The sequence below is a fragment of the Anomaloglossus baeobatrachus genome, chromosome 1 (genome assembly GCF_048569485.1).
Source record: "Anomaloglossus baeobatrachus isolate aAnoBae1 chromosome 1, aAnoBae1.hap1, whole genome shotgun sequence".
Taxonomy (NCBI): Eukaryota; Metazoa; Chordata; class Amphibia; order Anura; family Aromobatidae; genus Anomaloglossus; species Anomaloglossus baeobatrachus.
Genome location: NC_134353.1, coordinates 854,203,078 through 854,226,445, shown reverse-complemented (window position 1 = coordinate 854,226,445; position 23,368 = coordinate 854,203,078). Strand labels below are relative to the sequence as shown.

Genomic DNA, 23,368 nt, shown 5'->3' with positions numbered 1-23,368 from the left:
AGAGGGGGAAAGAGCACATGAAAGAATAGTCAGCTAGTCAAAGTCTAATACCAGGATGTTTCGCCAGTACCGGGGAGAAAGCAAGCCATTAACTGGTGGAAGCAAGGGGTCGGAGGCCTGAAAGTAACATCAAAGGCAAAAGGGCAAAACAAAGCCGAAGTTGGGGATGGTAACCAATGTCAATAGCTGGGAGATCACAGTACTAACAGAGGAGGTGGAGACATGGGATGGGACCGGGGGTCAGACAGTGGGGACTAAGGAGACACAGGATGGAACCGGGGTCAGGAGGATGGGAAGAAAAAGCAGTACAGAGAGAACACAGGTCAGGAAGAGGTAGCTGGGAGGCAGGACATATCAGAGTCAGACTCATGGGAACCAGTAGCATGCTGCAGAGCAGGAAATATCCCAGAGATAGCAGCACCAAGATATGGCAGAACGAGGCAGGATGGAACAAGCCCCTCCCAAGAGACCTAAAACCCCGGGGAGAAGATGCATGCACTGACTCAGCGGCGGCAGAGCCATGCATGAACCATGACACAGCAATTGATTATATACCAGCAGTGAGACAATTGACATGTCTGCCGCAACATGCTATGATGGTCAACCCACTTAGCAAGCTAAAAGAGGGCTTGAATGCATTTCTGGAAAATAAATTATTACAGGTTTACATAAATTTGTGAGATTTGTTAAGTTTAAAAATGATAAAACAAACTAATTTTTACCATTATTTACCGTAGTAGATTACTAGCGTAGACTTAAAAGAACATAGTGGCCAATGCATTGATGACAAACCCAGCTTGAGCGTTAGATTAAGGAGTAATATTAATAATAAACTGTAATGTTGTACTGAAGCTTGAATATAAAATTATTTCTTGGATGGCAGATTAAACGGATTAAAAGAGTTAAGCATTTATCATTTTGATAGTTTAGCAGTAAAATGCTGTTTGACCTTAACTTTTTTTTTATAAATATAAGGGTATACAAACCATAGGGCTGCCCTTGCATAATCCCCTCCATCGTTTTCTCCCATCAGCAGGTCGTAAAGGCAGAATGATCATATATAGAAAAACAGTGTTCATAAATGTTAACTTTTTCCATGTATACAAGAATACAAAAAGTTGAATCTATGCTTTGTGAATTGCAACTGAAATGACATAAGTGGTACTCACCGAGCCAGCCAGAGCCTGAATCTGGTATACACATATCGGTTTCTGCACTTGGCAGCACAAATCCAACTACGAACACCTCAACTCCGTCAGCCATTAGAGCCATGCCAAGCACAAAGAAGAGGGTCCACTGAAAGCGACCATGTCCACATTCTTGAATAATGAGTTCATATTGCTGCGCTAACTCTTCTTCATCAGCTTTCCTCTCAGTTTCTAACTCATGACGAGCCTTGAGCCCATCAGGAATGGGTTCACCTAGAGCAACCATGCCATCTTTCCCTTGACCAGGAATTCCTTGATACTCTCCATCATATATTTCATCATCTTCATCATGCCCTTCTGTTGCCTCACTGGAACCTTCTTCATCGTTCCCCTCTTCATTGTAGTTGCCATGTGTATAGTACTCCTCTTCATCTGGGAAGTGATCGTGGACTCTGTGGACATATCCATCATGCTCTACTTCTCTTGGTTTATTTGCAGATTTGGCTGTGTGTCTCTTTGCTTCCCTAGCTATGTCCTTAGCACCTCTCACTAGTGAAGTCCTGTCTCTGTAGTTATCTTCCATTGTGTAGAACTACTTAATATTCCTCAAATAGCAGCAGATGTCTTATGGGTGATAGATTAGCTGCCTTCTCTATATCACAGATGATGTATTACACCAAATTTAAAGTACGCATCTGTAATATCAAAAAGAAGAAAGAAGTTTAGTTTTGTAGAAACCTCAAAAAGCACTTACAAAACCCTGCAAATAATAATAATAATAAAAAAATGATCTATGTAGTGCTATTAATTCCACAGCGCTTTACATACATTGGTCATACTGTCCCCATTGGGGCTCACAATCTAAATACCCTATCAGAATGTTTTTGGAGTGTGGGAGGAAACCCACGCAAACACGGAGAGAACATACAAACTCCTTGCAGATGTTGACCTTGGTGGGAATTGAACCCAGGACCCCAGCGCTGCAAAACTGCAGTGCTAACCACTGAGCCACCGTGCCGCCCATGTCTTAAATACTTTCAAGGGAACATATCACAAGACACAAGGCATCTTATCTGCAGGCTGTATGTGAAAGGGAAAACAAGATTCATAGATTGATATATAGTTTTGTGGAAAAAATAAGAATAATTTGTATTTTATTCATTCAAAGTGGTCGTCCAGTTTTGTAATCGCACATAGTGAGGATTAAGTAACAAGTTTGCATACGCATACTACCGACCACATTCCAACTAGACGTGCGTGGCGTCACTTAATACATTTGCAGTCACATGGTCGTCCACTCTTGCCACCGACACCGGAGAATCCTGACAGCTCACTGTTTGCACGGTATGAGGATTCATAAGTCTGCAGTCACACACAGTGACTCTTGAATTTCGCCGCACACCTGGATAATCTCTTTAAATCCCTGATATTTCTCTTAGGTGTCCAGTGTGTGATTCTACTCAATATTTGACAGCTTTCTCTGTATGAAACTAAGTACTGAGCAGAAGCACCTCCAGGACTCCTAAGAATCAAAAGAACAATTACAAGATATAATAAATTTCTTGCTACTAAGATATGTATATACTCACAGATATTTATTGTGTTTATTATACTGTTATCCAGCGGCACCTTACAGACATTGTCATCAAAGTCCCATAGGGGCTCACGATCTAAATTTCCAATCAGTATGTTACTAGAGTGTGGCACGAAATTGGGAACTTGAAGGAAACCCTCTTAAACACAAGGGAACATATAAACTACCTTAAGATATTGTACTTGGTAGGTTTTAACCTAGGTCCCCAGAGCTGGTAATAAACAGTGCTAACTACTGACCAACGATGCTGCTCTTAAGAGGATTGTACAGAACATGTATAAAGAACATGAGAGTTCCAGTTTAAGTAATTCAAGAATACCCAAGTGGCGCTTAAAGGTAAGATCTGAAGAAGGTCAAAGTAATTTTCATCAAACTACTTATGTATTTGATGCTGTAATCTAAACAAATTTATAATACACTTGTGTGACGCCCTGGACTAGCCAGGTAGTCACAGGTAGTCCCCTGCACAAACACCTGCCCCTAAAAAGGTACCAGCAGCCAACCTTAAAACCCTTAGTCACCCCTCTCAGGTTCTGACGTCCACACCCGGGGGGCGGGGCCAGGCAGTTGGCCACGCCCACCAAGGAGCTCGGATGGCCTTAGGCGGGAAAAACAGAGCGTTCAGTGACAGCACTGAAGGAGAGTGGTAGCAAAGAGGAGACGTCTGTCAGGGGTCTGGGTCGGAGCCCGGATACCCTGTGGCCAGGAGGCACACGGTGGTGGCCGCCTGCAGGAGCTGGGATTACAGCCGGTGGAACCGTAAGGGACCGGAACCGGGTAGTGGCCCACCGGTACCGAACCGGGGAACCGATTGGAAACCGGAACACCAGGAGGGGTACTCAGACCCAGTACGAGGCCCAGAAACCAGTGGACTGAGTCAAATTTACTGATTGAGGTCTGGACTTTAGGTCCTTTCCCACCCAAGACCCGACTGAAGACAACAGTCCAACCAATGTGATAGAAAGCCACCGGCCAGGCATCGAAATCCCACGGGCCAGCATCTGCGGGCAAAAGGGGCTCTTCCAATGCACACAAAGCTGGGGAGCGGACTACCGTTGCTCAGGCATAGGAGTCATCATTTCTACCAAAAGTGAGATGCAGGAGAAATGCGGAAACCACCAACCTAAAAAGGGGAGAAGCGCAGCCGGTTGCGGGCACCGTTCACCATCTTGTTTGCTTTACCAGAGACTCCAGTGTGTCTGTAATAGTGAGTACAACAGTGCCCTCGGGCCGCGCACCGTGCGCACCGCACCAACACACCAGCATGCATCCATTCCCTCTCCCCAGCACTCTCGGGCCCCTGGGACCATCATCCCCCCCTACCCACGGAGGGGTCAACACCAAGCTGCGCAACACCGTCCCCGGGAGCCTAGTCAACGGCAGCTGTGGTGTCCATCCATTCACCACAACCCGTCGGTGGCGTCACGAACTTAACCCGCAAAAACAACCGTGGCCTCGGCGGTGGACCTCCCCACCGAACACCACCCCTCGCGTAGCGCCAGCATCCCTTCAGGGCGACGTGACCCCTGGGTCCGGGAGGATCTCGAGCCACCCACTGACGAGCCCGGATACGAGCGGCTCGGCAGCCGGCCGACCCCCGGGGTGGTACACTTGCATTAAAAATAAAATTCCCTAACTACACTAAACTAACTGCTATTGTATTTTTTTCTCTACTTCCTCTCTGATGACGCTTTATTTTTGAATCTTAGTGCATACTAGGATACTCAAATGAAGTGTCATCAGGGGGCAGGGGCTGCAGTCACTGTCACAGTGTCTTCTCTCTCCCTGAAATGAAGCATCATCAGTGATCCCCGTTTCAGCGGCTGCTCTGTCCCTGCATTCTGTTCACTGTGCATGTGCCCAATGACAGAATGTGCTGTGTTGCTAGCTCTGACTAGACAAGCCCCTGAAATGAGCATCACTGATGACGCTTTGTTCTGGAAGGGCGCAGAGGCTGTGGCAGTGACTGCAGTCTCTTCTTCCCCTGATGAAGCATCATTTGAGTGTCCCATCATCCACTGGCATTCTCAAACAAAGCATAATCAGAGAGGAAGTAGGGAAAAATTACAATAGCAGTTAGAGAGTTTAGTTAGGAAACTTTTAATACAAATATATTAAAAGTTAGGTTAGATTACCGCACTAAATAGAAAGGGTTTTAGATGAAAATTACTTTGGTCTTCAAACCACCCCTTTAATTATATAGTTTAGATTGATGCATGTAACAAGGATATATTATTTAAAACGTTAGCACATTAATTTGCCTATATTGTGAACTAAATTTCATATACTGAAGCACTATTTTCTAACATGATACACATACCAGGAAACTTGTCACCTAACTTGAAGTGTTTAACAGCTTCTGTTGTATTAAAGGGGATGTTATTTTTCTCCATTTTTGCCTTTCAAAGTGTTTAAAGTCGCATGATAGTAAAGTTTGAGTTGCTCCTTCATAGCGTGTTGTCCAATCTCTTGCTTGTTTGTCTTTGAGCACAGTGGGACATGTCTGCAGTTTCAACTTTATACTGAAAACAGCTCATTCTCTGCCTCCTTGAAGCCTCCGACACACATCCGTGCCGCCGGTACGTGTTTGCCATTTTTTGCACGTACCGACGGCACAGAGACACGTTCAGCAATGCTACCCTATTGTAGCAGGCACACACACGTAAAACCACACGGAACGTGTGTCCGTGTGCGTTTGTACGTGTGTGCGTTTTTCTACACGCTGACATGTCCACGTTTTCTCTGGCAGCACGGTTGTCACACGGCCCGCACCCATACCACACAGATGTAGTGTGGATGCGGTCCCGTGTGACACGAGCCGGAGAAAACACACGTGTCAGTGAAAAAAAATCAAAACATCTACTCACCTTCTCCAGCCCTCCTGTCTCTGCTGCTGCTGCCTCTTGCTGCCGACCGCCGCTCATTATTCTCATTTAATATTCACTTCACTGCGGCCGGCAGCAGCAGCAGCAGCGGGGAGACGGGAGGGCTGGAGACCGAAGATCAGCACCACGGACAGCAGCGCGGACCATGTGAGTATGCAAATTACCGGTTCTACGTGTGCTATCGCAGATAGCACGCGTAGAACACACGTGGACCGCACGTACCCAAGACACGTACTTACCACACGCAACACACGTCCCTGCATACCACACGTTTCTATGTCCCTGCATACTATAAAATTACTAATATATAATAAAAAAGTTAATTATTACATTTTAATGCATATTTTTTAAAAAAAAATAATAAACATCACAAATCAGCAAATAACATGGTCATATTTGGTCTCGCTGTAATGAAAAGGACCCCCACAACACAGCAATCAAATTTATTTATGGTGATCAGTATATGCTGTAAAAACATAGCGTGATTGATTATTTTTCTTTATTAAACCCATAACAAAAATGTAATAATGAAAGACTAAAGCGGGCTTTACACGCTGCAACATCGCTAGCATTTGCTGGCGATGTCGAGCGCCATAGCACCCGCCCCCGTCGTACGGCCGATATGTGGTGATCGCGAACATTATCGCTACGGCACACATACCTGTGCAGCGACGTCGCTGTGACAGCCGAACAATCCCTCCCTCAAGGGGGAGGTGCGTTCGGCGTCATAGCGACGTCACCGCGACGTCACTAAGTGGCCGGCCAATAGAAGCGGAGGGGCAAAGATGAGCGGGATGTAACATCCCGCCCACCTCCATCCTCTCTCATTGCCAGTGGACGCAGGTAAGGAGATGTTCGTCGTCCCTGCGGTGTCACACGTAGCGATGTGTGCTGTTGCAGGACCGACGAACAACATCGTACCTGCAGCAGAGATATTAAGGAAATGAGCGACATGTCAACGAGCAACGATTTTTCACGTTATTGTGCTTGTTGATCGTCGCTCATTGGTGTCACGCTGCGATGTCGGTAACGGTGCCGGATGTGCGTCACTAACGACGTGACCCCGACAATATATCGTTACCGATATCGCAGCGTGTAAAGCCCCCTTAAGGCCGTGTTCACACCTTGCGTAAATGCTGACTTTTTATACTGCTTTTCTTCTGCATATTTTCTCCAGATGTCCGCACCACACAACATAATAATAATCTTCTCTAATTATCATGTGTTTGCTGCATTTCTCTAAGGTATTTTAACCCCTTATTTGATGTGTTTTTAGTGCAGACGCGGATGGAGAGCCATGTTTTTAATTCTAAGCTTAAAAATTGCATTTTTTTTACTTGCATTTTTATTCAAACTCCACATAGACGCCTTGAGACACAAAACAAAGCATCAAAACTCCACAGTAATGTAAATGCTGTGTTTTTTTGGCTGCTTTTTTTCTCCAAGTAAAATGGATTTGGTTTCAGGAAAACTGCCCCAACTTTGTGTCTTAAGATGTTTTTTCTCCAAAGGGTTCTATGTGGAGCTTGAAAAACCGCAACCGAAAAACTGAAGTTACTTTTTTAAGTGTAAAATCAAAGTTTTTGTGTACTATAAAAAAACACTTAAAACATCTACACCAAAAATACATCAAATAACGGGGAAAAGACATAAAAAATGCAACAAATATGCAATAGTCAGATGAGGTTGTTATTGTGTAGTTTGGTGCGAACACCTGCAGAAAATAAAAAACACCGTATTTGCAAAGTGTGAACACAGCCTTAGGCCCCCTTCACACGCACGTGAAAAAAACAAACCGTTTTTTCACGGACGTATTAAAGGGGTGGTTTGCCCCCCGTGTGCCGTGTTTGTGGCACATGCGTGTTCTCCGTGTGTTATATGTAATAACACATGGAGAACGGAAAGTCCCGCTTTACCTGATTCTCCCGGAGCTGTCTGTGGTGCTGAATGACAGTGTCCGGCAGAGGCCACCGCCCCGCTGATGCTGCTTCCGGCCCCCAGTGAAGAAGATGTGTTGTTCAAATTCACTGGGGGTCGGATGCAGGTGACAGCCGCAGCAGAGACTGCAGGGCTGGTGGAGGTGAGTATGTGTTTGTTTTATTCTTACAATGAAATGTGTGTTACTCCGGCGTGTGTCACGTGGAACTGCATCCACACTACATCCGTGTGGTACAGGCGCGGGCAGCGTAACACCCGTGCTGCCGGAGAAGAACGGACATACCGCTGTATGGAGCACACAGGCTCACGTCTGCTCCACACGGAGGCATGGGGCAATGGCTGAACACGTGCGTGCACATAAACCCATTGATTTTAATGGGTATACGTATGCTCGTGTCTCTGGTACATGCGGGAACGGACCTAGCACGTACCGGAGGCACGTGCGTATGAAGGGGGCCTAATAGATACAAAAAAGCCAGATATCGTATAGTGAATCTTAAATTAAGATGAGAAAGTTCTGGCTGCTAGGACTATGAATGAAGGAATGAACGAATGAACGAATGAATGAATGAATAAAAAATAAATCCATATGTCCTATCTAGAGATGACCAGGACGCATAGATGACGTTGCAACAGTCCTGAAAGATCAAAAGCCGTGTCGGGGATGCAGGGAAGTAAGGTATTTGTTGGCTCCTATCCAGCCACCGGGTACCACTGATCGGGACAAGAGTTCCGTGAATCGATCCTCTCATCTCTAGTCCCAACTGTCTTGGATACAGTCGGCAGTCCTGGATTTGGGTCTATACCTCGGAAGTCTCGGGTGTCTGGTGATTGTCCCTCACTGCCACCGCTCCTCTGACATCTCCTCCTGCCAGGGTAGAAAGAAATGTCTACTGCATTTTTTCTAGGGGTGTCGTCAAAATTTGTCTGGGCGCTCATAGGTCGCCACATCATTTGTCCCTCCTTTTGTTCTACCAAAACTGTGAGGTATGCTCCTGAAGATTTTGGGTCTGTGTCTTTGTTCCATACAAACCCACTTTTGGCTACAGGAAAATGAACACTAGCTATTGCTGACTCTCTGTCCAGGTCGTCATTACGGGTCCCAGGTAGCGGTTTGCCAGGTTATTTCTAGCTGCAGCCAACGGTCTGTAAATTTTCCTAATCTGCTTTTCATGTACTCATCCCTGCTCTGACACAGTGTGCTGTAAAAAAGAATACTGCACACCTGGACCATTTCTAGCATTTTATTATACTCTATATACCATAGCAGACAATGCTGCATAAAAAGTGTAAACTATCCACATTCACTTGCAAAGAATGTAAAAAGTTTCCATTACTAAAAGGGAAAAAAATATCATTTTATGGCATTTTTTGTAGAAATGTAATGTTTTATTAATACCCAGCGCTGCTTTATACCACAGTCTCCTGATTTGCTTTCTTATATTTATTGATTGTATTATGCTGTGTACAAAACACACTGGAATAATTCATTTTATACTATTACTATGCAGCTGCAGGGCTTTTTCTTGGCATTTTTCTGTTTTTCATTCTTCAATTATGGAAGCTTAAAACATTGCTGGTTGGCATATAAAGCATGATTCTAAAAATTTATTGGGGATCTCAATTCCAGAGTCACCCACAAGAGCAGGAGCCGACAGACAGGAGAGGGCCCCTGTACAAGAACAATATATGGGGCATTTACAGTCTAAGGCTATGTGCGCACTAGTGCGTTTTACCCGCGGATTTACCCGCGGATTTGCCGCGGAAATTTCTTGAGAAATGTCTGCAATCTTTGTGCAGAAATTTCCCAGCAAATCCTATGTGAAAAAAAAATAGCTGTGCGCACTGTGCGGATTTTTCTCAAGAAATTTCCTTGGGAAGAATTTCTTGAGAAAATTTCTTGAGAAAATGAGCATGTCAATTCTTTTCCGCAGGTACCCTGCGGATTTCGGCAGTACAGCCTGCAAAATCCGCAGGGAACAACCTGCGGGAAAATCGTGGCAAATTTGCGGCTAATCCGCATGCGGATTTGCCGCGGATTTTTTCCGGAGGTCCGGAAATCTTCCACTCCCAGAAGTTTCTCAAGAAATTTTCTTGAGAAACTTCACAGTTCTAGTGCGCACAAAGCCTAATAGTTTATGATAATGCTTTGGAGGTGGTGGTGGTGGACCCCGTTTACCTCTTGGGTCCCTGTGCAGGAAATGATATGTCCATCTCTGATACAGATGTAAAATGCTATCGCCATAGAGAACAGCAGCTTGATGCATCTTTAAATTCTATTTAATCTCAACAAACACATGGATACACAAAAATACCAGATTTAAATGTAATGTATCACAGTCACCACACGGAGGATTACTGGTCAGGGCACCCCAGCTTTACACGTGCATCTCAATAAATTAGAATATCATCAAAAAGTTATATATATTATATAGAGTCATTAAACACAGAGTGATATATTTCTGGTGTTTGTTTCTTTTAATGGTGATGATTATGGCTTACAGCCAATGAAAACCCAAAAGTCAATATCTCAGAAAATTAGAATATTATATAAGACCAACTGAAAAAAAAGATTTTAAATGTTAGCGCCTACTGAAATGTCTGTACAGTAAATGCCTCAATACTTGGTAGGGGCTCTTTTTACATGAATTACTGCATCAATTTGGCGTGGCATGGAGGCGATCAGCCTGTGGCACTGCTGAGGTGTTATGGAAGCCCAAGTTGCTTTTATAGCAGCCTTCAGCTCATCTGCATTGTTGGGTCTGATGTTTCTCATCTTCCTCTTGACATTACCCCATAGATTCTCTATGGGGTTTAGGTCAGGCGAGTTTGCTACAGTGATACTGTGGTTATTAAACCAGGTATTGGTACTTTTGGCAGTGTGGACAGATGACAACAAGCCCTGCTGGAAAATGAAATTTGCATCTCCAAAAAGCTTGTCGACAAAGGGAAGCATAAAGTGCTCTAAAATTTACTGGTAGATGGCTGTGCTGACTTTGGTCTTGATAAAACACAGTGGACCTACACCAGCAGATGACATGGCTCCCCAAACCATCACTGATTGTGGAACGTCACACTAGACCTCAAGCAGCTTGGATTGTGTGCCTCTCCACACTTTTTCCTTCCACTCAACTTTCCATTAATATACTTGGATACAGCACTCTGTGAACAGCCAGCTTCTTTAGCAATGACCTTTGATGGCTTACCCTCCTTGTGGAGTGTGTCAATGATTGCCTTCTGGACATCTGTCAAGTCAGAATGCTTCCCCACGATTGTGTAGCCTACTGAACCTGACTAATGGACCATTTTAAATGCTTAGGAAGCCTTTGCAGGTGTTTTGTGGTAATTATTCTAATTTTCTGAGATAATGACTCTTGTATTTTCATTGGCTGTAAGCCATAATTAACAACATTACCAGAAATAAACACTTGAAATAGATCCCTCTGTGTGTAATGACTCTATATAATATATAGGAATAGATCCCTCTGTGTGTAATGACTCTATATAATATATAGGAATAGATCCCTCTGTGTGTAATGACTATATAATATATAGGAATAGATCACTCTGTGTGTAATGACTCTATATAATATATAGGACTAGATCCCTCTGTGTGTAATGGCTCTGTATAATATATAGGAATAGATCCCTCTGTGTGTAATGACTCTATATAATATATAGGAATAGATCACTCTGTGTGTAATGACTCTATATAATATATAGGAATAGATCACTCTGTGTGTAATGACTCTATATAATATATAGGAATAGATCACTCTGTGTGTAATGACTCTATATAATATATGCCTTTTCCTTTTTGTATTGAATTACTGAAATGAATTAACTTTTTGATGATATTCTAATTTATTGAGATGCACTTGTATAGACCGTATCTGTGGATTTGTTATCATTGTCCATCATGGAAATATTTTGATAACAGCATTCGGATATTTATTTTACAGCACATGGTCTGTGGAACCTAAAGTATCTAAATTTCTAAAACCAGCACGAAAAGATCATTTTCCACAATGAGCAAATATTTTGCTCATTTATCTGATGATTGGCAGCCTGTTTACTCTGCAAGACTATCATTAAAACAAGCATTTCTGGGAACACTCGTTCCCAAAAACCTTTGAGTACATATGCACCTTAGACCTTATTTACACGTTACACGTTTGTATTTAAAAATGTACATGAAAGAATGGTATCAGCGTCATCTGTGTTTTTCATGTTTGGTTAATTAAATATCTACATTTCAAACCTTTTCCTATACTTTGCAATTGTAAACACATAAAGCACACAGATTACACATTGACGTCATCCGTGTGCTGTACGTGTTTTTCACAGACCTGTAGACTTGTATTGGCCCTTGTCATCTGTGTTGCGGGAAAAAAAATTAATATGTCACGGATAAAGATGAGCGAACCTAAGGTTCTATGTTTGGAGTTCGGGTTCGGAAACCGACTCTCAAAAAACCAAAGTTCGGGTTCAAAGTTCTAGTAAGTTACGAGTGCAAAATATTCAAGTGAGCTGCTCTGTGCTTAGGTATGTGTGATGCTCCATCCCTGTGCAAGTCGCATGCAGTGTTTGAATGGATCACACTGGGGGAAAAATCAGCATGTTCTGATGTAGTGTGCACACAAAAAATAAAATTTTGAAAAATCCCGCTCACCCTTCCCTGGAAGTGTTCTGCTTATGGCTGGCTGAGACACAAACTGCCCAATTACTGACTTCCATTGAGGTTCAGTTCAAGCCAGGGTGACAAACCAAACCTTATCTAACCTCCAAAGGCTTGCTCATCTCTAGTCACGGCCATACCGTCTGTGTAAAAGCATGGACATGTGACTAGCACCATAGATTATAAGGGTACAGGTTGTACCTATGGAAAAAACGGTTACAACACATATATGACACATTGATGTCTGAATAAGGACAAAAGGGGTAACTGCACTAAATGGGGAGCTCTCATGAAATAGAGCCAAGCAACAATGATCAACCAATTCAAGAGCAAAAGGTTATAAACAGGATAGAATTAGCACAGCTTTTATCATGTCATTGGTTAATACAGTATACAGGGCATTTAATATAGAAAAATATTATTTTTTTGCCTAGAACTGTTTTATTTATTTTGGAAAAGGCGTCAATGGCCAATGTATGCCACCGTATGCCTTTGAAGCGCCATACATTAGAGGCTTCAATAGAAGCAACAAATAAACAGAGCCAATGATATAATGTACATAATTACTATAGCAACATGCTAGTATCCTGTGCAAAAATAAATGTGTAACATCCCTGATGAATGAATAGAAAAGTTGAAGTAGCCAATACAAGAAAAAAGTAGAATGAAAGACACTCACCGGGATGATAGTGTCAAAAAAACCTTTTATTCTGTCAGTAGCCAATACAAGGTTGGGTGGTTTAACATCCTTTGACAATAATTAGTGATGAACTAGTGTGCTCGGCACTCAATTGACTGTGGTGGCATACTCAGTTCTGAATGGAGTATCCTGGTGCTAAGGCACAATGCCCAAGTCCCTAGCCTACATATTTTGCTTCTGTCTTTCCGCCACTAAGCATGCGTGGATTGACTGCCAATCATGGTAATGCCGTAGCCATGTTGGCTACTGGCACTACTGTGTTTGGCCAGCCACATAGCGTCATCAGGTTTATATAAGACCCAGGGACGCCATTCTCGGTGCACTGTTCGCCATAAATAGTGTTGGGATGAGCTGCTGGAGAAGGGATAGTATATTAGAGTGATTATTGCCTTACATTCCTTGCTGCTGCTACGTTAATCCAAAAGTCCTTTTCAGGGCTAATTCAAATATATTCTATTCTCTAGTAATACAACTCTTAACTGCACTTAGTGTAGGGATAGCTGCTGGGGAAGGGATAGTGTATTAGAAGCATCAAGGAAGGGATTATTGTCTTACATTCCTTGGTGCTGCTACATTAACCCAAAAGTCCTTTTTAGCTCTAATTCAAATATATTCTATTTTGTAATTATACCCCTCTTAGCTGCAATTAGTGTTGGGAGAGATGCTGGAGAAGGGATAGTTTTGGATTAGAGATACAGTTGAAACCAGAAGCCTACATACACTATCTAAAAAGACACATCTGCATTTTTCTCATTACCTGACTTGAAATCAGAATAAACCTTTCCTGTTTTAGGTCAATTAGGAACCAAAATTATTTCTATTTGCCAAATGCCAGAATAATGAGAGAGAAAGAATGTTTTATTACTTTCTACAAAGTGAAAAGTTTATCAGTCTAAATAAGTCCCCCTTATTTAGACTGATATGGTATTTATATTTAAAACTATGTTTATTCATTCTACTATGTAATAGAAATTCCAGTTGAGAAATGCATTTGGTATCTGCTGTATGGGTTAAGGCGTTTGTCCCTAGCCTAAGGGGTACTTTGCACACTGTGACATCGCAAGCCGATGCTGTGATGCCGAGCGCGATAGTCCTCGCCCCCGTCGCAGCTGCGATATCCTTGTGATAGCTGCCGTAGCGAACATTATCGCTACGGCAGCTTCACATGGACTCACCTGTCCTGGGACGTCACTCTGGCCGGCGACCCGCCTCCTTATTAAGGGGGCGGTTCGTACGGCGTCACTGCGACGTCACACGGCAGCCGACCAATAGGAGCGGAGGGGCGGAGATGAGCAGAATGTAAACATCCCGCCCACCTCCTTCCTTCCGCATATGTGAAGCCCCACAGGTGTTGTGTCGGTGCATTACCTTCAGGGACTCCACTCGGCTGGATCTCGTCACAGGTAGGGAATCTTCTATTTGTCGTGACGCCACTCTCAGTATTGCGGTCAGTGGGGACCGCCACTGCAGGTTGAGGGACGCCTGGGGCTGATGGTGAGTGCAGTTAGTTGGAATAGCCTCCTGAGAGTGAGGCAAGCCCCAGGGCCCTGTGTAGGTGCATAGTACCATAAGGCGCAGAATAACTCCACACACGCAGGATGTCTTTCAGGGGTTTTACTCACATTAGGTGGCAGGGTGAGTAACCCGGGCGTAGCTGGGATGAACCAGGCGGGAACCAGGTATCCTTCAGGCTGACTTCTGATGGTGACTACCAACTCGCCTTCCTTAGCCCTTAGTGGTTTGGGGTAACCCCGACTTTTAGTCCCTATGGGGGTCACCCAGGGAAGTTGCTGAAGCCTCTCTCCCCTTCGTTTGCCGTTTGCTTGTTGCCTGGGCCAGATCACTCCAGCTGCTTGCCTCCTGTGAACTATGGGCCCTCACTGTGGCTACGTGGCTGCGGCTTTTAGGTGTTGTGGTGTGGGCTTTGAGGGCCCCACAACGGCAGGTTTAGCAGGGAAAGGTGGATCTATCCCCGCTCCGGGATCTGCCGCCCGTTTGGGCCTGGTACTCCCTAGCAGTCTCCTTACTTCCCACTCTGTGCTCTCTCTCTAGCTGGAGATGGGTTTCGGGTAGCACTCCTAGGTGACCGTTCTCCCCCGTCGGTAGCCACTGCGCGGACGCTGTCAGACTGCAACAGCCCCAGGGGTAGGGGTCAGCTCTCCTCGGAGCTCCCTGGACTCTGCTCTGAACCGGCTCACATCGGGGACCTTCACTGCTGCTCCTGTCAGAGCTTCACTTTCCTGCTCCTCACTCCTCCACACTCTGCTGCAGACTGTTTACTCCTCCTTCTCTTTTCCCTTTTGTGCCTGCCTACGCCACCTAGCAACCAGACTCTCTTACCACACCCCTTGAGAGGAGATGGAGGCTTTTGGCCCCCTCCACTATTCCAGTGGAGGTGAAGGCTTTTCCCCCTCCTGGGATCCCCAGGGGTCCTCTCATAGGTACATGTGTGAGACCTGATCACTATGCGCCTGTGTAGTCACACCTCGGTCAGCCTTCTGGATTACCTGTATTGTACTGTCCCCAGCATGGGTGCAGTACTCAGTGGTGCCTGACCAGGTCAGGGGCGCCACATTCCCCCTTAGTTATCACCAGCACGTCCTCGGGCTGCAAGACAACATTTTAAAATGCATAAAACATTAAAACATGTAAAACATTTTTAAAATCACCAGGTACCATACATCACCACCCTCCACCCACAAGTCCGTTAACCCACCCAAAACCCTTTCACGTTGGCCGCGCCTTCAGCCACTTCTGGCAGGATGTAGAGGCGGCTTTCATGGGCTGGTGGTCTTCAGGGCATACCTGGCCTGGTGAAGCCGCGCCTTCAGCCACTTCTGGCAGGATCCAGAGGCGGCCTTCACAGTTGGTGCTGACCAGGTACCCTCTTTGTGGTGGAGAGCCAGGCCCCATAAACAGGCATGCTCTCTGGTTGCAGGTGAGCCAAGGCCCTATATACGGACGTGCTCCCTGGTTGCAGACGAGCCAAGCCCCTAAACAGGCTGACTCTGGTGGCGGTGGTGCCCTCTGGTGTAACTATTTACACTGCGAGAGTTTGTGGCTATAGCCAGTTCATAGCCTTAAGGTTCATTTCTCACATTAGTTTATGTGGGCACATTCTTAAACTTTAACGTTGCAAAACTTCAAACTGGTCAAACAGTAACTTGGTGTACTTTACTTTATGCAGATTCCTCCTCACCAGGGCTTGGGCCTGTAGGGCTGCGGCACCTGTTGCTTCCTTGACCTTTTTCTTCATCTGTGGTTGTCTCATCAGTAGGTCCTTTGTCTTTTCTTTCTTTATCGCTGTCTTTCCTGTCTTCTTCTTTAGGACATGGTGCTACATCTAGCGCGTACCACCCTCTTTCTCCTTGATGCATGGTAAATTGTACGGAGTCTCCCATCTTTAAGTTTCTTCCAGGATGTCCTCTGGGCAGATGAGCTCTCACATCTCTTCTATTGACGAAGATACCTTCCTTTATACCAGGTGCAACGATGAATCCGTATCCTGACTTCAGGCTAAAGTCCTCCACAATTCCTCTACAAAGGGGTCCTCTGACCTGTGCTTTGGCTCTTCTCAGGAACCGTTTTTCTTCTAGGTCTCTGGCCGTTATGTCATCTCTTTGCTCTGGGGATGGCGGAGCAGGTGACAACTGGTTTCGGCTACGGCGCCGTGTCTTGCGGGCTTGATTCTGCTGGGTGGCTGCTTCACTGCTGGCAGGCTCCCAGGTGAGGTTGCTGGATAAATCTTCCTCTTCATGCCAGCGAGAATATGGCAACATCTCCGGCTCTGGGCATGGATCCACTGCTGATGGCTCCTGAGTCAGCTCCTCAGCTTCCTGGCCTCCCCTCCCCCTTAGTTCTTCTGAGCACTCCTTTGGTGGCAGTGCTGGGGATGGACTTTCTTCAGCAGGCCCAGGCAGGGATCTTTTTGGCATGATTGCTGCAGGAGTCGTCTTGGGGGTATGCGGAGGGAGTATGTACTGGTCCACCAACCATTGTGGAAACTTGGCCTCCATGTCAGCCTTCAGCTGCCAGTATGCGGGGTCCTCCCCCAGCGTGGGCTTTCCAGCAGGGACCTCTTTGGACTGGGGAGCGGTGTCTGCTCTGGCCTTGCAGGCCGGGGAAAATGGTGATGCAATCTTGTCTCGGCGGGCCGCGCCTGGCATGGCGGCGGCCTGGATGGGCGTTTCTGGCGCAGCTTGGATCGACGTCGCAGCTGCGATGGGGTCTTTGCAGGCTGGGCTGGGCGTCGCTGCCTCGATCGGAGCTTGGCGGGCCGCACCTGGCGGGGCTGCGGCCTGGTTCAGCACCTCACTTGCGGCGCGGACGAGCGTTGCTGCTGCGGTGGGGTCTCGGCGGGCCGGGCCTAGCAAGGCGGCGGCCTGGGTCAGCGTCACACCTGCGGCGTGGATGAGGGTCGCGGTGGCAGCAGGTTCTTTGCGGGCCGGGCAGGGCATCGCTGCAGGGACCGGGTCTTGGTGGGCCGAGCAGGGCATCGCTGCGGCGGCCTGGGCTTGGCGGGCCGCACCTGGCGTGGCGGCGGCCTGGCTCAGCGTCGCCGCGCCGGGCGCCTCTTCAGGGACCGCGGGCGTGGCAGCAGGGGTCGGGGCATCCGGGCCGGCAGGGGTAATACTGGACTCACCCATCGGTGGCAGCATCGGGGTCTGAGTCGTTGCCACTCGGTCTGGTGCTCGGCGCGCGGCTCTCCCTTCATAGGCCTGAACCGCGGCAGCCATCTCCAGAAGTTCCATGCGTTCTTCTCTGATCTGCTCCACGACCCGGGTCTCCAGTCGGTCGCAGAACTGGGCCAGCTCCCGATACCACCAGGCAGCGGAGCCCGGTTCTGGGTTTCTGCGGTCAGACGCCATTTCTTCTGCGCCGTCTTCCGCACGATTTCCCAGCAGTGGACTCGTCGTTGCCTCTAGTAGCAAGCTGTTCAGTTTCCGCTCTGCCTCTTTCAGCAGCTCCTCTCCCAGCAGCAGGCTTCTGGCTCCCTTTCTGTCCCGACGTCTCTGAACGCTTCCGCTCTCTTCACAAGCGAGGTCAGAACTCTGCAGGGGATCTCTGGGTAGCCACACCTCTTCGTGGGCGGCAACTTCTCCCAGCGCGGGCTGCTGTTGTTTTTCAGCGCGCTTTTCATGGTGGCAATATGGCGGCGCTTCCAATTTTTCAAGCGGACCGCCCAGGCACATGGTCACCTGTCTGAACAGGTCTAGTCCTTATCCTGTTCGTGACGCCAGATGTGAAGCCCCACAGGTGTTGTGTCGGTGCATTACCTTCAGGGACTCCACTCGGCTGGATCTCGTCACAGGTAGGGAATCTTCTATTTGTCGTGACGCCACTCTCAGTATTGCGGTCAGTGGGGACCGCCACTGCAGGTTGAGGGACGCCTGGGGCTGATGGTGAGTGCAGTTAGTTGGAATAGCCTCCTGAGAGTGAGGCAAGCCCCAGGGCCCTGTGTAGGTGCGTAGTACCATAAGGCGCAGAATAACTCCACACACGCAGGATGTCTTTCAGGGGTTTTACTCACATTAGGTGGCAGGGTGAGTAACCCGGGCGTAGCTGGGATGAACCAGGCGGGAACCAGGTATCCTTCAGGCTGACTTCTGATGGTGACTACCAACTCGCCTTCCTTAGCCCTTAGTGGTTTGGGGTAACCCCGACTTTTAGTCCCTATGGGGGTCACCCAGGGAAGTTGCTGAAGCCTCTCTCCCCTTCGTTTGCCGTTTGCTTGTTGCCTGGGCCAGATCACTCCAGCTGCTTGCCTCCTGTGAACTATGGGCCCTCACTGTGGCTACGTGGCTGCGGCTTTTAGGTGTTGTGGTGTGGGCTTTGAGGGCCCCACACCGGCAGGTTTAGCAGGGAAAGGTGGATCTATCCCCGCTCCGGGATCTGCCGCCCGTTTGGGCCTGGTACTCCCTAGCAGTCTCCTTACTTCCCACTCTGTGCTCTCTCTCTAGCTGGAGATGGGTTTCGGGTAGCACTCCTAGGTGACCGTTCTCCCCCGTCGGTAGCCACTGCGCGGACTCTGTCAGACTGCAACAGCCCCAGGGGTAGGGGTCAGCTCTCCTCGGAGCTCCCTGGACTCTGCTCTGAACCGGCTCACATCGGGGACCTTCACTGCTGCTCCTGTCAGAGCTTCACTTTCCTGCTCCTCACTCCTCCACACTCTGCTGCAGACTGTTTACTCCTCCTTCTCTTTTCCCTTTTGTGCCTGCCTACGCAACCTAGCAACCAGACTCTCTTACCACACCCCTTGAGAGGAGATGGAGGCTTTTGGCCCCCTCCACTATTCCAGTGGAGGTGAAGGCTTTTCCCCCTCCTGGGATCCCCAGGGGTCCTCTCATAGGTACATGTGTGAGACCTGATCACTATGCGCCTGTGTAGTCACACCTCGGTCAGCCTTCTGGATTACCTGTATTGTACTGTCCCCAGCATGGGTGCAGTACTCAGTGGTGCCTGACCAGGTCAGGGGCGCCACACATATCCTACAGAAGCCGCGGTGACGCCGGTAGGAGATGTTCCTCGCTCCTGCGGCTTCACACACAGCGATGTGTGCTGCCGCAGGAACGAGAAACAACATCGGACCGTCGCGTCAGCGTAATTATGGATTACGCCGACGCTACACCGATGATACGATTACGACGCTTTTGCGCTCGTTAATTGTATCATCTAGGCTTTACACACTACGATGTTGCCTGCGATGCCGGAAGTGCGTCACTTTCAATTTGACCCCACCGTCATCGCACCTGCGATGTCGTAGTGTGCAAAGTACCCCTAAGTGTTGAAAGAGTGCTCTGCCTATTTGGCGATTACACTTTTTTGCACATGTTTTGTCCTACCTTTTAATTTGCATTAATAAAGTATGTAGATTTTACTGCGCATTGTTATCACATTTCTTGGTTGAGTGGTACTCTTCTGAGGGATATTGGGTTTATTCAGTGCTCATATGCTGTAGGCTGTGATGTCACCACTGCTGCCATGACAAGAAAGACTGGGGACAATAGGGGAGAGGCATCAATGGAGCAGCAAGGGGTAAATATTAGAGATGAGTGGATCGCTTCACGTGACCCAAGTCCATGATTCCGGTCTCTGTAAGAGAACAGGTGTTGCCCAAATTCCGGCCTGAGCTTAGAAATATCCAAGCTGGTAGACGTTGTCTGTGCTGCATTTGGCACACAAGTGATGTCTCTCCAGCCCGGCTAATCATAAGTAAGGAAAGTTGTGCAGCTCCTGTCCATGGCCAGACAGTATTAACTCAAGCCATGGACTGTACCTGCACTAATTTTTACATTTTTTTGGATTAATGAAATATAAACCCTAAAACCTTATTTAAAGGGAACCTGTCAGCAGATTTGGGGCCTATAAGCTGTGGCCACCACCAGTGGGCTCTTATATACAGCATTCTAACATGCTGTATATAAGAGCCCAGGCCTCTGTGTAGAATGTAAAAATCACTTTATAATACTCACCTAAACAGTTTCTGCAGTGGAGTTGGGTCAGATGGGTGTCTCCGTTCTCCGGTGCCGGCGCCTCCTCTTTTGGCTATCTTCATCCTCATTCTGAAGCATATGTGCATGACGCGTCCTACCTCCATCACACTGCGCAGGACCTCAATGCCGGCAAGTGTGTATGATATAGGATGCGTCATGCACCCTTCAGAAGAAGGACGAGAAAAATGGTCGAAAGAGGAGGCGCCGGCATCGGAGAACGGAGACACCCATATGACCCAACTCCACCGCAGCGACTGTTCGGTGAGTATTATAAAGTGATTTTTATGTTCTCACAGCGGCCTGTGCTCTTATATACAACATGTTAGAATACTGTATACAAGAGCCCACTGGTGGTGGCCGCAGCTTATAGGCCCCAAATCTGCTGACAGGTTCCCTTTAACAAAAAACTATATCTATCACACTTTCTGTGTAATGTCTCCCACATATAGTTCCACGTCTAGTGGAAATGTAGTAAAGGATATGCAATAATAAATCTGAGAATTGATTGTGGCATTTGCCATCATATTACAGTAATTAAAATGTGCTCTGCTTCTCTATTTATACACTTCATTAAATTCCAGTTAATGTTCTAGTTAATATGAAGGACATTGGAGTTAAACATTGGTCCATACAAAACACAATTACAGACAATGTAATGAACTTAGTTAATCTTTAGCTAATCAAAAATCTCTTCTATGTATTCTAAGCTTCCTGATGTCTGAATGAGACTCTTTTATTAAAAGAATAACTTGCGTTTTATCCATTTATTGACAATTAACAATAATGATGCATATGGGTTTATCCACTCATTTGTTGGTGGTCTATCTACATACACACCATGTGCCAAATTATTAGGTAATTTATAATATTTTTTTTAAACTCGTTTTATTGAAAATTATACAACATAACAATGTTATATCATAGAAGAAAAGAACAATCATTTCTCATTGCTAATTAATACTTTCTGGCAAAGTTAACATTGCTCTTACCACACCTAATATCTAAAATCTTATCCAAAAGCCTAAGTCACCCATGTCAGACACCAAATATTCATCATGAGAAAATTCTCCTTGAGAGGAGCTGGCCTCAAAGTAAAGACTACTGGACTTTTTCTAGCACGGAGCGCTGGTTACGATGATCGTATTGTATTTTATTAGAGATTTGCTTGTTTGTCAATTTAAGGTTACTTGTCTGTACACAATTGGAAGGGGAAAGGGGTTGCAACAGTGTGTCAACCTAGGTGGCCTTCATGGACTCTAATGTTGTCAGGCCTACAGTAGGATTCATTGTCCTGTATCTGGTAGGGGCCTGTGCATCTTTGTTTCTCTCTGCAGAAGGCTTCCCCAATACACATCTTTTCAGATGGATCTTCTGAAATCTTCTGCATTCTTTGAGTTCAAGTAACAAATGTTTAAGGGATGGGATGTGAAACCTCTCCTAAACCAGGGGGCTTATCCCAGAAGAGATGGAAGAGGGAGCCACATGTTTAGTTAGTGAGTTGGTGCTGTTACATGGAGGGGCGAGGATATGTTGCTATGGTCTTGGTGCCCATGAATAGACTAGAGAGATGTGAGCTGAATACCCGTGCTACGGTCATGATGTCCATCGTCAAGATTAAGGAACTATCTAAGTACTTTTGTTGTCGGTTGGAGCTGGATACACATGCTACGGTCGTGATATCCATTGTGTGGAGGAGCATAAGGACTATGGTTGCTGTAAGACCATGTACAGAGGAAATAAAACTTGTTGCGTCGTTCACCTGCCTAGGTAATTAATACATCCCACAACCTCAGATATTCACATTTGGGGGCAGCATTGGGATCATCTATCTCTTGACAGCTTACTAGGGAGAGGTACTGAGCGGTGACTTGGCAGAAAAAGATGGCAGACTACATCTAAAAGAGGCTTAAGAAGGAGGAGCAGTGGATGGATTTCCAAAAAACCGAGACGTATCGGCTTAAGTTAAAAGGTGAACTGGGGGCAACCCCCCCTTCCCCTCTCCCCTCTTCCCAATATCTGACCTTCTTTTTCCTTTTCCGCTTCTTTTTCCCCCTCTTCCCCTATCACTTAACTAACACTACCTACTCTGTTTTTTTTATTCTGTCCTCGCAAGCTACTTCTTCTGTCTTTCTGCCTGTTTCGTCTTTTCATCTCTTCGATCTCTAGAGTCTTGTAAATAAAAAAAATTGTGGAATTTTTCATATTCTTGGAAATCAAGACAGATCATACATCTGAGCGGCCTTTATGAGAATGTAATGCATTTGTTATACCTGTCTTGTTTGGTGCCTTTTATGAGTGCAAATGGATCGTTAGATATGAGAATTTTGTGCCTTATATGTATATGATTCCTTGTTAATTAAAGAATATAAAAAAAAAAAAAAAAAAGAGGGAGGAGCTGTGAACCCTTTGCTCTGGGAGAGTGCTGGTTACCAAGGAAAATCGGGCAACAATAATACAACATTTGGCCAAGTGGGACCGAGAACCTACACAGGAGGAAGTAAGTTCAGGAGTGGAGGAGGACAGCTCCATGGAGGGACCACAGCCTAGGGCTGTCGTCCAGATGGCAGAGGATCAACAGACTGAGTTGAGGCGGCTGCTAGTCACGCCAGGAGAACAGGCCATGGAGATAGAGTGGGCAACATTAGTAAGCAAATATCTGGGTGTGCATGTACCCCACAAGCCCCAGCGCACATGACAGTGGATAACAGGAGAGAGGAGCCCAGCGCTCACCGTGCTGAAGAAGTAGTGAGTTAGTGCTGTGATGTGGAGGGGTGAGGATCTGTTGCTATGGCCAGGTCTTAGTGCCCATGAATGGACTATAAAGATTGGAGGTGGATAGCTGTGCTACGGTCATGATATCCATTGTCTGGATTGAGGAACTATCCTAAGGACTGTTGTTGCCGGATGGAGCTGGATACACATGTTACAGTCG

The 23,368-nt window shown here is 46.4% G+C and overlaps 1 protein-coding gene across 1 annotated transcript in view; it reads right to left on the bottom strand.

The window, feature by feature from the left end:
* SV2C (synaptic vesicle glycoprotein 2C) overlaps window positions 1-23,368 on the bottom strand; it is a 377,261-nt gene that overhangs the window by 273,901 nt on the left and 79,992 nt on the right. The window contains exon 2 of the mRNA XM_075325504.1: window positions 1,170-1,843. Within this exon, the coding sequence (XP_075181619.1) occupies window positions 1,170-1,731 (562 nt within the window). The 5' untranslated portion in view covers window positions 1,732-1,843. The remainder of the gene's footprint in view (window positions 1-1,169; window positions 1,844-23,368) is intronic.